Source organism: Hyperoodon ampullatus, assembly GCF_949752795.1.
Source record: "Hyperoodon ampullatus genome assembly, chromosome: 8".
Lineage (NCBI taxonomy): Eukaryota > Metazoa > Chordata > Mammalia > Artiodactyla > Ziphiidae > Hyperoodon > Hyperoodon ampullatus.
This window is the reverse complement of record NC_136921.1, coordinates 110,441,963-110,461,029: the sequence shown is the minus strand read 5'-3', so window position 1 is coordinate 110,461,029 and position 19,067 is coordinate 110,441,963. Positions and strand designations below refer to the sequence as shown.

Genomic DNA, 19,067 nt, shown 5'->3' with positions numbered 1-19,067 from the left:
CTTATCTTTAAAATGGTGACAATAGCAGTGCTTTACTAATAATGCTATTCTGGTATTTAATGTATAAATACAAAGCATTTTGAAAAGTATCTAGCATATAGCATTTTAGAGGTGTTAATTTTTACTGTTTTAAAAAGATTAAAAAATGTGTCACTTGAATTTTAACTTCTTCAGTAATTTTGGTGTTTTACTAGTTTTTTTGAGAAATAAGCCTAAGTTCTTTGTAATGGCATTTTCCAAAGTCATTTGGGAAAATTTGGGGATAAGTTCCATTCTTCTTGAGGTTATTTTTTGTGCAAGTAAACATAAATTCAATATAATTAAAGGGCATATCTCTGCAAATGGCTAACGGTCCATTTCATGTGAATATGACAGACTTTGTCACTATTTGAAGCCATCAGCAAAAGTCAGCAATATGATTATACCAGAGATGAGCCACTGCAATACTTTAGTTTTGCATTAAGTTAATGAGTCCTGTAGTGTTTATAAACTAAGAACAATTGATTTTTTCATCCTTAATTCTCACTCCCTAATTTTATTTGCTGTAAAATAAATCCCTGGCTATAGAGAAGAAAGGTAAGAGATTGGGCCTAATTTATAGATAAAGAGGGTCTGAGTTAGAATTCAAAGGATGGAGAATTTTTTAGTAACACTAGGTGTAGGGGAAAACAGTTTGGTTGTGGCCAAATTTGTGGGAAAAAAACCTGACACAATACAGCATGTATTATTTAGAGAAGGCAGTGAGTAGACCACTTCAGCTGTAGCAAATGTTTTATAAAAAGAAATGGTGGATACTGAAGCAGGAAGAAATATGTTAGTCAATCAATTGAAAAGAATTCTGGTTTAAGAGGGCGTAGCCTTTTTCTTTCCAAAATAACTTCATCTTATAAAAGTTAAAATCACTCATTGTAGAACATTTGAAAAGTCATATAATTGTATGAATTCACATAAATTCATATATAAAAGTTAAATATACCTTATCTATAATATTACCGTAAGAATTGAAAGCTTCTGAAAATCAGATGAAGTCTGAGCATAAGAAGGAAAAAATATTTCACTGATTAAAATACACTCTCTAGAATCAGAAAAAACTCAATTCAAGCTCAGATTCTGTTTTTTGTTTTGTGACTTATGGAAGGTTGAAAGCTTTAAGCTTAAACTTGCTCATTTTAAAAATGAAAGAAAATCATAACTACTCCCAGTTTTGCTTGAGGTTTAAATGAGATAGGTAATGTGCACAAGTCAAGATTTTCCAGTAAACAGTATTAATAATGTATATAGCTATATATGTATATGAGTATTCAGAGAGAGAGATTGAGAACCTGCCTCAAACAATTATGGGCGCAGTCCGGCTGGCTGGAAACTCTGATAAGATTTAATATCACAGTCTTGAGCTGCAGTCCTGAGGCCTTCAACTCATTGGATAAAGACCAACCACATTATTCCTTACTTAAAATGAACTGATTGTAAATGTTAATCATATCTGCAAACTGCTTTCACAGCCAGACTAGTATTTGACAAACAGTCAGGCACCATAACTCAGCCAAATTTACACATAAAATTAGCCATCACAGCATAGTAAGCACTCAGTAAATGATAGGTATTAATTTGATTCCCACTTGTCCTTTCATGTAATAACATAATTAATTCAGAATTTCATCATCTTTCCCCTAAAAATTTTTGCAGCTTATTTTCTAACGTCCCTCCTTCAATTGCTAGACATTCTAATTCACACCTGCAAAGATATGGTTAACAGTGCAGATCCTTAGCAGCTCCCACAAGGTTATGAAATGTCACTGAGATGACACACAATGTCATTGATGTGACACACAAGATGTGACTAAGGTGTCACATCATCTGACTCCTGACACTTCATCACAGAACACAGCACAGATGTTTTTCTACCTGAACCAAACTCTGTAATTTCCAGAGGGTGACACAGGGCTGCTCTGTGCTCCGAGTGATTTCCCTTTCTATACCCATTGTTTTCTTTTCGTCAGAACTCTTTGTCAAATACTTTCCCTCCTCTTCTCTGGTAATTTTTCCCCAGCATTTCTACATCTAAGTGAATTGCTTACTTCTCAAGATTCTAATATTGTTCTATTTTATTTCAAATTTTTACAGTATTTTATATTATTTATTTACATTGCTGTCTTCCACCACTGACCTGTAGTCTTTTCCAGAGCAGACAGAAGAAAGAATATGCTAAATGTCCTTCTCCTCTCTCTCTCTTTCTCTCTGTCTCCTTTTCTCTCTCTCTCTCTCCCTGCCTCTGTCTTCCCCTCATCTTCCTCCCCCTTCCTTCTTCATAAAATTCATCTTAGCACAAGGCAAAATGTAGATTTAATAAGAAATTAATGAAAGGCTAACTGTTGTTTCCATGGATAATGGGATGCCAAAGAAGGTTTTGAGGATGGCATAATATGAAAAGAAATCATTCCTGAAAAGACAGGTCTGGCAGGAAAGTTTAAAATAGAGTGTAGGTAACTGAGTCTAAAGGCAGAGAGCTAGGTTTAGAGGCCATTAGTATAATCTAGAACTGATTTGATAAATAACAATATATTTAAGAGATGAACACATCAAGTTTTAAACTGAGATCTAAAATTTGTTTGCAGTCCAACAATAAAAATTTTCTCATAAATACTTATTCAAGTAAATTAAATTATGCATATATTATATGTATATTTTTACATATTTTTGAAAATAATCTCATTTTAGACTCTTAATTTATTTAAACCACTTTATTGAGTACAAATAAAAGATTGACACATACAAAAGGCTGTACTTTGCATTGAATACATACAAAGGACTGTACATATTTAATGTATAAAACTTGAGATGAAAATAAGTATACACCCATGAAACCATCAGCACCTGCAATGGCATAAACAAATCCATCACCTCCAAAAGATGTTTACATAATTTTTTACGCGATAAGAACACTTAACATAAGGTAGACTCCTTCTTTGATATTGCTAGTATTTTTATAGTCTATTCAGGATAAAATAAAATCACCATACCCATTCTTCCAATGGCATAAAGCTTTAAAAATATCCAGTGTGTTACTTAATTTATCACAATTTAGGTGTTTAGAGAAATCACTTTTCTACATTTTATTATCTATATTTTTGAAGAACGTAATGTTTAGGTAATTCTCCAAATACAACTAAAAATTATCAAACTTTCCTATCACCTACATTTTTACTTACTAGAGATTTACCTTAAAATTGTATTAAAATCTTAAGTGATTAGCAATGGTTCATTGCCTCTAGGAGAGTTTCAATTTCTTTGGTTTAACTGCTTAAGTTTTCATTAAGATTTAATGAAAATTTAACTAATTAATTTATTTCATTAATTAATGTAAACATTTGAACAATTTTATTGACTTTTCCAGGGTGACTTTAACCCTTCTTCATTTAAAAGCAGATGTTTAAGGTAGCATTTTTCAAACATGTTGCTGAAATCTCATGTCCCCTACTAAAAATCAATATGATTTTGCTTCATGTGCCATTAAGTATGTTTTTCTCCAGTATAAAAGTAATCATTTTAATTGTCATTAAGATGTATGCAAGAAATACATGATAAGCATTTGCAAATATAAGATATACATGTGCATACTCATACACACACTACACACACACATAGTCATACGCACACACATTCACTCCCTGCTGCTGGTGTCATGTACATTTGGAACGAAAGTCTGGGGTTTAGAGTCCTAGCATACCAACATACCAGAGGTGACATAGAAGTAAATAAAGAAGAGCAGCCATTGAGAGTCAAGGTCTATTTCAAGTCAGTTCTTCACTGTGGTGTGTGTGGTGTGGTGCTCATTCCTAGGTAGTACATTGGTGCAGGAAAACTGCCAGAAAATTTATACCATAACATCCTCAAGTGTTTGTCATGATGACCTTTTCTCGTATAAATGAATTTGCACCTTTTTAAAAACTCCATTTATTTTCATTAGTGGTGATAAATGAAAACAAGTTTACTTTTTCATTTTACCCAGGACAAAATCTAATGATTGCATTTTTAGCTCCAGGAAATAATAAAAGCAATCCTTCTTACTATATTCTAGTATTAGACGCACCTAAGGTCTAATGGGTGTCACTTCAAGTTTGGAATCAGGAAAATCAATATCAAGAAGCTAATATGTTTTCTATAATCAATATTTTGACTGGGGATAACTGATGAACCATAATAGGATAACTATGTTTGGATTTAACAAAAATACCCTTAAAATATCTCAACCATTTTGACTGATACATTTGCATTGCATTCAGGTGTATATTTACATTAGTATATCATGTAGGCAAATGTGACAGGAAATACATTCTCATATAAGTAAAATATGGTAACAGTATAAGTGTACATGTGTAAAGAAAAAATATGCAATTACAGTGTACAATTTAAAAGAAAATTAATTTGCCTTGCTGTGCAATATAAATCTTAATGTCTTGTAATTATTTAAACAGCATATGTATGACTTTTCTACCAAATTCAGATTTCCAAAAGAAATGGAAAATGAAATTACTATCCTTTATAAGCACACATTTCAGATTATTTCCCTCCAATTAAGTGTTGCTTATTTCAATGTAAGGAGAAAATTGAGCAATTTGCATACTGTTAGCTATACTCGTATTGCTTTTAAAGGCTTTGCACAGGCCTTATCAGAAGTCACTTGATAAGTATGTGTTGACTTTGATGATTGCCTTGGACTGTAAACAAACTCTCTGAATGCAGGAGCTCAAATTCTGTAATTCTGATGGCATGTATAACTGTATATTGAACTATGGAGTTAACAGGCATGGGTTTTCCATTGAAAATGATAAAAGAGAAGCTGCTTAGAGAAGATGTTGTAACCTGTGCCAGCATATGCAAATGGAAGATACTTAGTTGCTGACAGTTTCTAAGTGAGGCCAGCCCTGACCTAGATTTAGATCTAGAGAGTGATTAGAAATATTGCCAAGCTTTTATCTAGTAATAATAATAATATTAATAATTAAAAAGCAAGAAAAGAAAATCAATTCACTGTATGCTATTTGAGAATGCCTTTTTCCTATGCTATGTTTGTAATGTTTTATTCAACATTTAGAAAAATCAAATGGAAACCAATACTGTCATATAAAGTACCAGTTTTAATGATGGAATGTCAGAAATGTACTTATCTCTTCTGGGGGGAGGTGGTAGTCTTTATCCTGATTTAAAGTGCTTCATTTGGTTTAATCCAGCATGAAATATAAAATTTTATAGAACTTCTAACTAGGTCTTATGAACTTGTTACTTATTACGGGTATAAAAGGCACAATGTCTATTCCAGGAATTCACAGAAAATAGACTTAAAGGTGAGAATACTCACCTTTGGGAACACCTACAACATGGACCTCACCTTGCAGGGGGAATCCTCTCTGAGGTGATGGAGCAGTTTCCTAGAGGAAGTAACCAGCAAGTTGAGTTTTGGAGTTATATACTGGTGCAAGATTTGGACCTTTATTTAAAGGCATCCCTCTGACTATAAGGAAGCTCTCAACATGAAAAGAAATAGAGGAGACTTGTATGCAGTCACATGCTTTAATTCTTTTGTTTATACTTTTTTTTTATTTTTGCGATACGCGGGCCTCTCACTGCTGTGGCCTCTCCCATTGCGGAGCACAGGCTCCGGACGTGCAGGCTCAGCGGCCATGGCTCACGGGCCCAGCCGCTCCGCGGCATATGGGATCCTCCCGGACCGGAGCACGAACCCGCGTCCCCTGCATCGGCAGGCAGATTCTCAACCACTGCGCCACCAGGGAAGCCCCTGTTTATACTTTTAATAACAGAAAACTATAAGTTACTATTATTTCCAAATGTGAAAAGATAATAAAGCAAACTAGAAATATAAAATGTGTTAGCAGACTTGTACTAGAAAGAATTACCATAAAAACTCACTGTAATAAAACTCTCTATATTGCCCTTAACTTATATTTAAGCAATTTTGAGTTATTTAGTAATAATGAGGTAAATGCAACAGCTATATCTTTTTCCCTATTTGTTTGTTTTCCAACATAAATAGCAATTTCTGCAGCACTTCTTGTCTCATGCTGTTCCTAACATTGAATTAAATAACATATTGTGGAGTAAGAGCCAGAGAGATTCTAGGATTGCACATTTTTAAACTATAAATCTGGATCATACATAATCCAATGTACTGAATACTTTGGACAGTTCCTGCTAAGCACACCATTTGAATGGAGTAACAACATAGATGATGATCAGTGAAGGTTTCTAAATATTAGACTCTTTCTGTTTCATTGAAGCTAAGCTTTTGCATATCTGTTATTCTTACTTTTAACCATACAGGGTTATCCTACAGTGCTGTCAAGTCATAGTCCTTCAACGGTCTAAATAAAAACTTTAAAAATAAGATTATAGTAGTGTTTATTGTAAGATGTGACCCATGCTACACAACCCCTGAGGTATAAAGATTCCAATTAGGAAAAGTTCAGTATTCTAGTGATTTACTGTTTTTTAGTAAACGGCATGAAGAGAACTCTCTGAGAGAAACTGTGCTCTGCATTAATGTCAAGATTCCTCATGTCAGAAATAACTCCAGGCATCCTTTACATGCTGTGGCAGAGGAGCTCTCCCCTTGCTCTCCTTCTTAAGAACAACAAAGAAACTGAACATGTGAAAAGAATCTCTATATTTTATGATATTTTGAATCGACCACAGCCTAAACTATAGTCTCTAAGAGACTTGAAGTAATAATTCTCCAGAGCCAGGAAAAGATTGAAAGCAAATATATACTTTAGTAGATTTCAGAAACTCAGAGAAATAGACAAATTGACAATTTTAGCTGGTATTGTCAACACTTGTCTTCCGGTTAAAGATAGAACAACTATACAGAAAATCAGTGAGGATATAAAAGATTTGATCGACACAATCAATCAACATGACATAATTGACATGTACAGAACACTATACCCAAAAATTACAGAATACAGGGCATTTTTAAGTGCTCGCACTGGGTCATAAAACAAGCCTCAATAAGTATAGAAGAACGGGAATCAAACAGAATATGTTCTTAGACCACAAAGGTATTAAATTAGAAATCAAAAATAAACATAAACTACACACACACATTCTTATTGGGCTACGAATATATCCAATAAGAAATATAGTTCTATATATCTAGCAATTCTAAATATAGAATTTATCCTGTGGATATATTGCACATAGATCCAAACACATAAAAAGAAAATTCACTTGAATGTTATTTACAATTTAAAAAGCAGAATAAAAGAATAGAAACAATTTAAGTCATCATTATGAGACTAATAAAATATATTAAGGTGCCTAAAATAATAAAATATTAAAAAGCCATTAAAATTAGTATGATTCTTCTACATGTGCAGATATGCAATTCCATCCACTAATAAAAGTCAATATAATTAATCAGTATGCTCTCATTGTTTAAATAAGCAAAACAACTATATATATGTGTGTGTGTGTGTGTATATATATATATATAAATATATATATATATATAAAATTTAAATATTTACAGAATTCACAAGACATTAAGAGTAGTTGTCCCCTGGGAGAGAACTGGCGTTTGAGAGAGATTTTTCATATTATTTAATTTAATATTTTTTCTTGAGCATGTCTTATATTTTAAATAAAATAAATTTTCAAAATTATTATGAATAACAAAACAAAGTCTAAAGAACAAACTTGATTGCTTTTAACACAGCATATAGAAAGTAAAGCATATCAGAAACTTCCAAAATAGAGAAAAAAATGACAAAATACACACACACGCACATATGTATGAACTGTATATCAGCAATGGTCATATAAAATGAGATTTCACCTGTGCTACAATATGAAACCTCACCAGGGACAAAGGTATCAAGGAGATATACTGAAGTAAAAAATAACTCCTTGTTTAGAGTAGCAGTATAATAGGTAATTTAATCTTTAAAAAATATTTGATGTTATTATATTGTTTTAATGGTTAAAAGAGAAATAAAAGTTTGAGAAGGAATGAAGGACGTAAAAGAATTACATATTTATAGCCAAGTAAAAAACAAATGACCGTGGCATGAATCTTCAATTCTACTTGTTAGAAAAAAGTTGCTGTTATTGAAGATGAATTTTAAAAGATTTTGGTCGCTACAAGCTTCCCCTACTATCCGCAAGTAGAGTGTTCTTATGAAACTCCTATTTAGGATCCAGATTGGCATAAATGAAGAAGCAGTTACCAGAGGACACATCTTTATAATGGATTCACAAAATAAACCGAGATAAAGCACAGATGCTCACAGACCGTTTAGAGCTATGGTGGCTTGACTCTCACATGCTACGTGTAGTTCCCAGGGAAGGAGCTTGGTGGTGCTACTCTCACTGATCACAGTGTGCACTGCCTTTGTAATGCCCTTGCTGCAAAACAAAGGCTGAATGCTACTTGAGCTTTTTGCTGTGTTTTGTTAAAACAAAAGTCCTCTTTGGATTTCTTTCGGTTAGCAAAAATAGGAAGTAATGTAATAGGTCTTTCGTAAAAGTGAAGTGGCATAAAGCGAACTTTCTCAAAGTGTAGATATCTGCATCTAATGTACTATAGTATGAAAAATAGAATGAAGGTAATTATATTAAAAATTGGTCCTCAAACGTTTATCCAGTCAAAATTATCCTGATAATTACACTTTATGTCCCAGAACTAAACAAGAACATAGGGGTGAACATAGCCAAGTTTGGCTCCTCACTTAAGATTGTTCACTGATTTCTTTTACTTCTCTTTATGTTATCCAAATTGAATATTTTCGAAAATCACTTTTCCTTTGAAAACTTAGACTATCTTCTAACTAGTTTTAAGTCTCTTAAAAAAAAAAGCTTATCTTGTCCCTGGAAGCATAATGACATGACAGAAAGGGCCTGTTTTGTCATTTTATTGGATGGATGCAAGTGAGGAGAACTGAAGAGAGTGAAGCAGTGAGTAAACTACTGCAAACACCAAACATGAATTACTAAAAATCAGAAATGACTCTTTCAAACATCCTCTTACATTCTTTCACCCACAAAATAAAAAGTTATTAGGGTATATTGTGTTACAGTTACACATACATCAGAGATAGGGTTTAGTTATACCCCATTGTAGCAGACAGATAACTGAAGCACAAGGAATAATCATTTCTGTAGACTCTCACATGGAGAAAAAGAAGAAGGAGACAACAAGGAAGTATTTCAAGTGCTTTTTGTCCTGCATTTCAAGTTATGCTTGAATTTAAATGACTCTCATCCTCAGTTGATCATTACCTCAATTAAATTTAACTTTATAAGAACATTAACTAGAATAAGCAAATTAATTCTAGGCATAAGACATTTCATTACTAAGTTGGATTTTTTATGATTATTTTACTGATATCCAGTATTTGGGGAGGATACAGTATAAAATGTTTGGATATTCTTGTATTGAAAAAAACAGCCTGTATTTTTCATTTGTACCCAGGGATGCCTTGAAATTGCCTGAAGTGGAATAAAGAGTCTAGAGCTGTGGGTAAAATGTGCATGGGAGATAGCCAAGGCTGGTTCCACCTTCTGCATTTTTCAATTTGTTTTCTTATCAACATGTCCATAAACTGGAAAGCATTAGGCACAGACACATTGATAAGCTTATGAGAATTATGCTTCCAATCTCCCTCAATCCTCAGTCATGGAATCTCTTTTTAAAATTTTGGAGTCTCCATTTGAAATACAAGGAGTTACAATACAAATGTAAAATCAAATTGTTTTAGCATCAGAGAATAAAGTGCATATGCACCATGCTTTTTGCTAATCCTGGGATGGATGAAAGCTGGAAAGAAACAGGGGTTAATTTAGCTTGCTCCCAACATAATTGACAGTGAAGGGCTTTCTTACCCATGAGGCTTTGAAGGTTAAGCTGCCGCGTGTCACCTGGTAATTAGGATTCCTGGAAGTAAGCGAGAGACATGGATTCACGTTCATTTCAACTGAAAATGAATTCATTAAATAGATTTCTGAAAGCTCTCAGAACCAATGAGAAAGTTGGAATTCCAGGACTGGAAAATGAACAAGATCCAGGAAGGGTCAGGCATTGTTGAGCATAGGATTTGTTTAGGAAAATTTGATTACAATGCCACAGGAATCTGTGATTAGGATACTGCAACTGGCAGCTACATCAGTCTCACAAAGAGCACTGCGAGGATTAGATCCCATGTCTCTTTGATAGAAATCCCATTTTCTACACTTTTGCTTTTATTTTTGTTTCCCATTTCAAGTTCTACTGCTATGACACATGTTGGGCAGTAACATGTCCTGCTAAATTAATATCGTCATACATTGGTTTTGTTTTTCTTTACTGGCCACATCTACATTAATTTGTGTGTGCTTGTATTGGAATGCAGCATTAGATTGTAAGATCTCGTCCCTATATCCCCAAAACTTAGCAGAGCATCTAGACTGTAAACAGTCCAGATACCTATTTGGTTAATGATAAAGGACTAGAAAAAAGGGTAATAAGACAAGAGATGGAGTGGTGAAGGAACAACGAAAAAGAAGAAAGTGGGGTAGAGGAAGAAATGGATACACAATGACTAGACAATACCATCCTCTAGCATTCGGACACATATAAATCAGCACATTAAAGTTTTTTTTTTAAATAATATAATAATGTTGATTGTCTTCAGTGTGTTGCAGTTTATTTCTTGGGGCTCATAGGTATTTTTAATTGATCTTTCAATTATCAAAATGATCAATTTATCATAAAGTTTTCTCTTACCCTAATTGAGGTTTAGGGAATGACACAGCCAAGGGATAGTCTGTTGTTACATTTCATTGATTGGAGTTGGTTTTCAATGATCTGTTTGCTTGCTTTTATCTGGTATCCATTTTTCTCCTTAAAAAAAAAATGGATAAAAGGGCTTTGGATTTGGGGAGTGACTTACATAATTATGAATTTAAGACAAAAGGATATATTTCACTTCTTTGGGAATGCATAATGTTCTGTAAAGCTTTTAAGAAATAAGAACTCTTTGAAAGGGCTTCCTGATATGAATAATTGCAAATGTCAAGGGATGAGAGTTCTCCGATAGTGATTCTATCTCTAGAATGTCAGGTACTAGTGCAAAGGTGACATGAATGATTTGAGTGAGTTATTCTATCCCGGGGATGGTTCTATAGAGAAATGAAAGCAGTACTCTATAACCCACAGACAGATTTATTCAAATCTAAAATGTCAGAGGTAATCAAACTATTTAACTTGTGCTCATAGCTTTACTTTGCATTACATAAATGGGCTCTCAGAATTTATTACACACTGGCAAATTAAAGAAACAAAATTTTTTTAAAGTTCAATGATATACTGTGGCTTTCAGTAAAATATTGATAATCTTTAAGGTACCATTTTCAATGAGTTATGATTACTGATAAAATTCTGCATAATGTTTTCCTTTTTCTTTAAGTTAACATAATGCAGCAAATATGCAGAACTGATTCTTGTGAACAATCCCATTTTCACAGTGCCCAGAGTAGAAACAGAGCATCATTCATATACCAGAAGACCCCTGCTTTGCTCTTTACTGGTGCTACCAAACCAAACTTGGGTTTGCTCACCCACCGCACAGCAAAGCTAATCTACTGACACTGGGTTGTGGTGAAGGCAAGTACAGCATTTATTTGCAAGATGCCAAGCAAGGAGAATGGGTAGTTCATGCTCAAAAGACCCAAACTCCCTGATAGCTTTCAGGGAAGGGCTTTTAAAGGCAACATTTGGAGTGAGGGTTGCAGCTCGTGAAATTTCTTCTGATTGGTTGGTGGTGAGGTAACAGGGTGATTTTTCAGGGACCTTAATCATCAACCTTCTGGTTCCAACCAGTCTTGGTTCGATGTGCTTGTGGTCAGCATACAGTTACCATCTTCCACCTGGGTGGGGATCTTAGTTTTTGCATAACAACTCAAAGATATGTGTCAGATTATTATGTGTATTCCTTAAGAAGGAACTAGGACTCTCTTTTATCCCTAAACTATTGTTTCTTGACTGCTTTTCCTTTGTTTCTTCATTCCCTCACTTCCCTAATTATTAACTGCTTGAGCCTGTTCTTTGTAACTCAGGGAAATCCTAGGAGACTAAAGCCTTTTTTCTACAAACAAGAAACTGGGGACACAGAAGGGCTTTTATACCCAGGAGGGCCCCACAGTGTCCTGCTCAGTTTCACTAGCACTGTTCCCCACCAAGGGTAATTATTATCATAACTTGCAACACCATTGTTGACTATTACAGATAGCACTGCTATGAGCATTCTCATATATGTTCCTTGATATATTGGGTTCCCATATACATATATTGGATGTATATCCATATACATTTTTGTTATGGATATATATCCATATACATTTCCTTGGATGGAGTTGCTGAGTTTTACCGTTATGCACATGTTCTGTTTTGGTAAAAACTGTTACATATATTTACAAAGTGATTGTACCAATTCACTCTCCCACCAGAAGAGATGAAAGTTCCAGTTGCTTTACATCCTTGGCAACATTATTATTGGCTCTCATTTTCACTTTAGCCATTCTAATTGTAAAATCAAAATGCTCTGAATTTTTGTCTGTTTATATTCTTTCGTGTTACCAAAAGAATCTGTTATATAAATCAAAATAAGGACCTTTTATTTATAAGTTTATACTTAAAGTCTTTAAAGAATAATTCCTCCAAGTGTTTCCTAGACTGAAATGTAGCATATTGCTTAAAAGGGAAAATTTTACTTCAAATCCAATGGAATCATATCCATTAATGGAATATGGCTTAAATATTTCAAACATTTTTATTTTTTAAAAAAATATTTAAATGTCTTATGTATGTGATGGAGTTCAAGGTGGCTTATTGATAAAAAAGTATTATGTACATAATTATATGCTTTAATACTGCCCATATGATAAAATTTTCTTATTTATTGAAAAATGATAACATCTGAATCTAATAATGATGCTAAATCACTGCAAAATCTTTTTTGTGTGATTTATTTCCAAAGTAATATTACATGAAATTCACTTTATTAACATATATTTAGTTTAATATAAATTATTTAAGAAATTGATAAGCTGGAATAATTAAAAATTAAAATCTGTTCCTGGTAAAGCAAAAGGCAAAGATTCCACACAAATTTTGGAGCCACTATTGGATCAGGAAGTATGATGAAGTTGGAGTATGGTTAGTGGTCCAGGAGCCAAAAGAAGCAAGGATATGGTTATCTGAATGTTCACATCTATTAGGGCAGGTTGAAAGATAAGAACTGCATAGATTTGAAGGGTATGAAACTATATATATATACTGCTACTTAGTCACTATTGTTGAAGCTGGCATGCAAAAGCCACTGCCAAAGGTTAAATGTCTTCCAGTTCCTAACTAGCAGGTTTTCATATTTGAAGAAAGTAACTAGAACCCATCAAGCAAAGAAGCTGAGAAGACTAGTTTGCAAAGGAATCTTAGAATTGTAGATTTCAGGTTTCTGATGACACAGTAATAGAAGACTATGGGGGGTTGGGGGGGCAGGTGTGGGGCTGAGTACCAAAAGACAGCATTCAGGGCTTCCCTGGTGGTGCAGTGGTTGAGAGTCCGCCTGCTGATGCAGGGGACACAGGTTCGTGCCCCGGTCCGGGAAGACCCCACATGCCGCGGAGTGGCTGGGCCCATGGGCCACGGCCGCTGAGCCTGCACATCCGGAGCCTGTGCTCTGCAATGGGAGAGGCCACAACGGTGAGAGGCCCGCGTACCGCAAAAAAAAAAAAAAAAAAAAAAAAAAAGACAACATTCAATGTATATCTGTTGGTGAGATCCCTGCTAGTGTACGTTTGTATTAGTATTGTCATTGTCTGGTGCACAAAAATGGATTCATGCTGAAATAATTTTCTTGTTTTGTGCCTTTTGTCACTTGACACTATCTCAGTGAAACACCTCCAGGTCAACTCATGTAACACTAATTTATTCTCTTCAAAGCCCGAGTGTTACTACCTGATGTGGATGGATCATAATCCATCCAGGCAAGCACTTTGATGGGTTTTCACTTTGCCTCTTCTTTTTGGCCATCATAAACACTGCAGAAATAAATATCATTCTTCATCATTCTGTACATATTGATGGTTTTCTGTTATTGTTTTGTTTTTCTTACAAGACAAGGTCCCAGATTTGGGATTGCTGATGAAATGGAATATGTTTTGTTTTCAGTTGCCATATTGCTTTTCAATATGCTTATCACATTTTATATTTTCACAATCAACATAGGAAAGGACCCCTTTCACCACATCCCTGCCAGTAATATATGTTATCTGGGATAGTTTCTTAATTACAACTTTTTCCCAGAAAGCAAGCCACAGTAGAAGGCAGCCCAAATACTATCCCAACTTGGCTGTGACTTTGTAGATTCTCTTACCCCATTACAACATATGGGGATTTTTGAATGATTTGTAGTTTTCTAATTTAAAATTATCATAAAAATCACTCAAATCAGTGAAGGTGGAATAGCTTTTCAGTAATATTTCAGCTAAAATAGATCTAACATTTAATTATATTTCTGTTTTATTCTGATGTTCTTTTTCAATTAAACTGGCTGAAAGTTCATAAGAGTCTGCTCTTATAAGTTTGTATTAGGCATTGTCTCTGGTTAAATCAGTCACGGTAGGGTAATTTACATTGTAATTGCTCTCAAACCTATAATCCTAATGACTTTTAACCTCAAATGTTCATTTATTGCCATATGTCCATCACAAGTTGGCTGGGGCTGGGGAAGGAGTTTGTTCCATACCTCTTCACCCAGCAATCCTGGCTGCTGGGGCATCCATCATCTTAAGCATTACTGGAGTTGCACCAGGGGAAGAGAAGGCAGAAAGTTGAAAATTGGCTCTTAAAGCCTCCTGCACAGCAATGACACATATTGTGTTTAATCACTGGTAATGAGTAATATCAATTAACACATTGATAGAATAATTTCCTGGGTCATTTACTACATATTTCTCAGTTTGTCACAGCATGTAGTATTTCAGCTGTCTTCCTGTTGCGTTTGTTGTGACTTTACCAATTTGGAATTATTTTATAAGTGTACTAAGACCATGGATTTTGAAAAACTGGGTAGTCAGCTTGCTCTATTAGCTGAAAAATTAAATGGTCAAATTGCTATCCATTTCTATTTGTTATACTGTTTAGATAGCTCATTGAAGGAATTGATTGATGGCATCAAAAATATTATGACAGTTTAATCAGTAACATTAGGATAAATGGCATTAATGTTTGTCGTATTTTCAATGTGATTTAAATCTAGTCGTAGCCCTTGATCATTGCCCTTTGGATCCAGCTTAATTTCATCAGTGTGCCAAGATAGTACCTGGGAATATTTGCAGCTCCTATATTACTAAAGTAGTGGTGAGAGTTTGTGACTATTATTTGAAGCTAATGTAATTCAAGGAAATACTGTGGTAATTTAAAAGGGTTTAAAAGACTATAAATGTATATTTTCATAAAGGCAGCCACTAATTTTTTGTCCACAGAAAAAAAGATCTTGTGGATATCCCCTGATATTACAGATTTCAGCAAATGGCATTAAAATTCTGATTCCATATTCCTTGTTCTTTTACATTGAAACAGATGTCAGTTTCATGTGGATTTTGAACATCATCCAATCTGTTCTTCAAATACAAATGTAATTACTGGTCAATGGTTTTGGTATCCAAAACCATTTATACATCTGCTGAAATCGTGGAGGTTTTATTAATTGTTTTGACTTAGAGTTTGTTCCCTTCAAAAAGCTGAGGATTTGGAACAATATTACATTGGGTTAAGTAACCCTTTTTAGTTTTTTAAAAAGATTTATTATTTATTTATTTATTTTTGGCTGTGTTGGGTCTTCGTTGCGGCATGGGGAATCTTCACTGAGGCATGTGGGATCTTTCGTTGCAGTGCGTGGGCTTCTCTCTAGTTGTGGTGTGTGGTTTTCTCTTCTCTAGTTGTGGCATGCAGGCTCCAGGGTGGATGGGCTCTGTAGTTGCAGCACGCAGTCTATCTAGTTGAGGCACTCAAGCTCAGTAGTTGTGGCACGTGGGCTTAGTTGCTCTGTGGGATGTGGGATCTTAATTCCCTGACCAGGGGTCGAACCCAGCTGCCCTGCATTGGAAGGTGGATTATTTACCACTGGACCACCAGGGAAGTCTCAAGTTACCCTTACTTTTGATAATAGTCCCATGTGCTTATATAGCATAAGTGTGGATGATCTGAATTTCTATTTACTTACAAGTCCTAATAGAAGATTATGGTACAAAAAGAGGATTCCCTCCAAGTAAAGCCGATTTTGTGTGCCTATTTCATATACTGTTTGTGAAAGGCAAAAGGAGGTAGTATACAAAACACATAAAGTTTAAGCTTTAAATGGCTACCATAAAGCTAATATTATTTCTCAGTTATGAGGGGTTGTGAAAGTCATAAAAAAAAACTTCCATCCAGTTTTAAGATACCTGAGATATAGTTCTCAAACTTTTGCCTAAGTGGGACCTGCATATTTTCAATAATAAGTTTATTTCCTATATTCTTATCACTTGAAAACTTTCTAAATGAAGTGAAAGCAATGAATATCATTTGTTAATACCACCCCCTACTACCCCTACTACTATTACTATTCTACTAACTATTCCTAATATATAGTCGACATAATATAATCAACCTAATAGTCAATAGTTTGGAATAATTTACACATTGGCTGAAGCTGTAGAGGTTTTGTTTTGATTTAGATTCTGTAGCACCTGCAAAAAGTGTAAGATTTTTGAACCAGATTATCTTGCGTGAAGTCAGCCCTGCTCCTAGCAATAGCCACATGTGTTACATGTTCTAAATTCATCATCTCATTTATTCTTCACATCAGATCTCTAAAGTAGGTGTGAGACATCCACATCTTATAAAAGAGAGGATTGAGATGTAGAAAGGTTAAACAAATTATCCAAGTTACCTGAATTTTAAATTTAGGCTGCCTGATTATAAACACATGTTTAAACACCTATTATATCTTTTTTAATCTCCACCCCCAACAATTCTTATTCTTATTGTCATCCTCACCTCTAATATAAACAGCACGTAGTAGTGGAATGGTTAACTAGATACACTCACTGTTAAGTGCTTGCCAAATCACCAGAATCAAAGTAGAATATCAATCAAATGTTCTGGATATTAAGATTGCCTTCATTATTGTGCACATCAAGGTTTAAAATCTAGGACCTCATAATTAATCAGACAATTATTTCAGAAGTTCTTGTGTTTGCTCTATCTGCTTTTGTGCAGTGATCCTATAGCATGCTGGAACACATGGGCACTAGGCCATCTTTCACCTTCTTAGTAGAATGTCACTCTAAATAGCAATTTGGCTTTCATTGAACAATATTCTACTCCCTGCAACAAGTGGATGAAACATGGCTCTGTGACAGTTATATCACACAGACCAACAGTTTGAAATGTTTGGCATTTCAAAGTGAATTATAAATAATTTTATCCTGAATTATCTCTATTAAAGATAGTTCATTTTTTTGTGGACAGACACTGTTTAATTTCTACTGCTGTTCCTGTATTGGGACTATTGTTGTTGCTGATGATGATGTTGATATTATTTTGTAAGACTCTGTAATGTATTCATATTGAAACTCTTTCTTGAATCCTCAAGCACAAGGTTATTATTACTGCTATGCTATTTAGGAAAGAATTACCAAGGAAGACTGAGGCATAGGGAGGTGTGTTCCACTTATCAATCTGAAGGAGTTTTGCCAGTGTTTCCTTTCATTAGTGGATCTTTGAGTTGAGCTGCAGAGAATCAGAGACATTCTCTAAAGATTATTTTATTGATCACCAATGCATTTTTTGGTAAAAGACCCCAAATTGAGGTTTTTCGAGTTGTTTGCTGTTACTAAAATGGCATCTAGTACACTTGTCAGTCTCTTAAGCCTACAGAATGTTATCTCAAACCCAAACCAATGTTGTGGTATGAGAAAAAGATTGTTGAGTAGATGAAACATTGTTGTTGAATATATGGATTTAAAAGCTTCAATAGCTAGTACCATGTAATTTCTAAATGATAACTGGATATTATATGATAGAGAAAGAAATAGCCATTAATAATTGAAAGCAATAAAAAATATACATTAAATAAAAAAAATTGAAAGCAGGCAAATAATAAAACACTTAGCTCTTCAGCTCTTATTCTATAAAATGAAAGTTTTAAAAAAGGCTTCCTAATATTTTTGGTTTTTTGGTTTGTTTGTTTTACATGTTTCCTGATCCAGATTTATATTTTTGAAAATAATATCTACTATCAACCTGATATAAAGAGTAGTTCATTGCGACTGACATCTTCTGGAAAAGAAGGAATTATTTTTAATGGAATTGCTGACTGGTTGTATGAAGGTGAGTGAATAGATTTAGTTTCAAAAGAATACAAATGATATATTTTTATACAAAATATATAAGAAAAATCTGTTCAATTATAACAATACTTATAGCACTATTTCTTCCTCTCATTTCCTCTCAAAATTGCCTTCATGCTTTCATATCTTTGCATCTGCTCATGTTTTGACTGGTTATGATTTACATCTACTTATATAATTCCATGTTTGAGATATATATATATATATATCTCACATATATACACACACATATACACATTTTGTTCATGCTAAATACATCTTATTTTTGGTGATGCTTAACTAATGAAAGTGAATAATCATCTTACATCACTCTGGAAGTAGATGCTGAATTTTTCTGACTCTGGGAAAGAATAAACAAAATCCTTTGCTATTCAAAAAGTGCATGAAAGCCACTTAATTATTATTCATTTCCATTAAGAACATTCTGTTACATTTTAAAAGCCATGTATAGGGACCAAAATATTTAATAAAACCTACCTAAAAAGTTATTTATAATAACTGTTGAATCAAGTTTTCATAATAGCTGAGACTATAGGAAGGAATCAGGTGATGAAAACCTCTATCCAATTTTATCATGTACCAATTATCAGCTAGTTATAGGTACAGATTGCCTAGGAAAA

General features: G+C 34.0%; 1 protein-coding gene across 5 annotated transcripts in view; it reads left to right on the top strand.

The window, feature by feature from the left end:
- The window catches only part of DPP10 (dipeptidyl peptidase like 10), a gene marked incomplete at both ends in the record, with an annotated part of 1,361,190 nt that overhangs the window by 1,203,678 nt on the left and 138,445 nt on the right, over positions 1-19,067 (top strand). For all 5 annotated transcript variants that reach the window (XM_079710344.1, XM_079710343.1, XM_079710342.1 and 2 more), the window contains one exon: positions 18,307-18,427. In XM_079710344.1, coding sequence (XP_079566470.1) covers positions 18,307-18,427 — 121 coding nt within the window. The remainder of the gene's footprint in view (positions 1-18,306; positions 18,428-19,067) is intronic.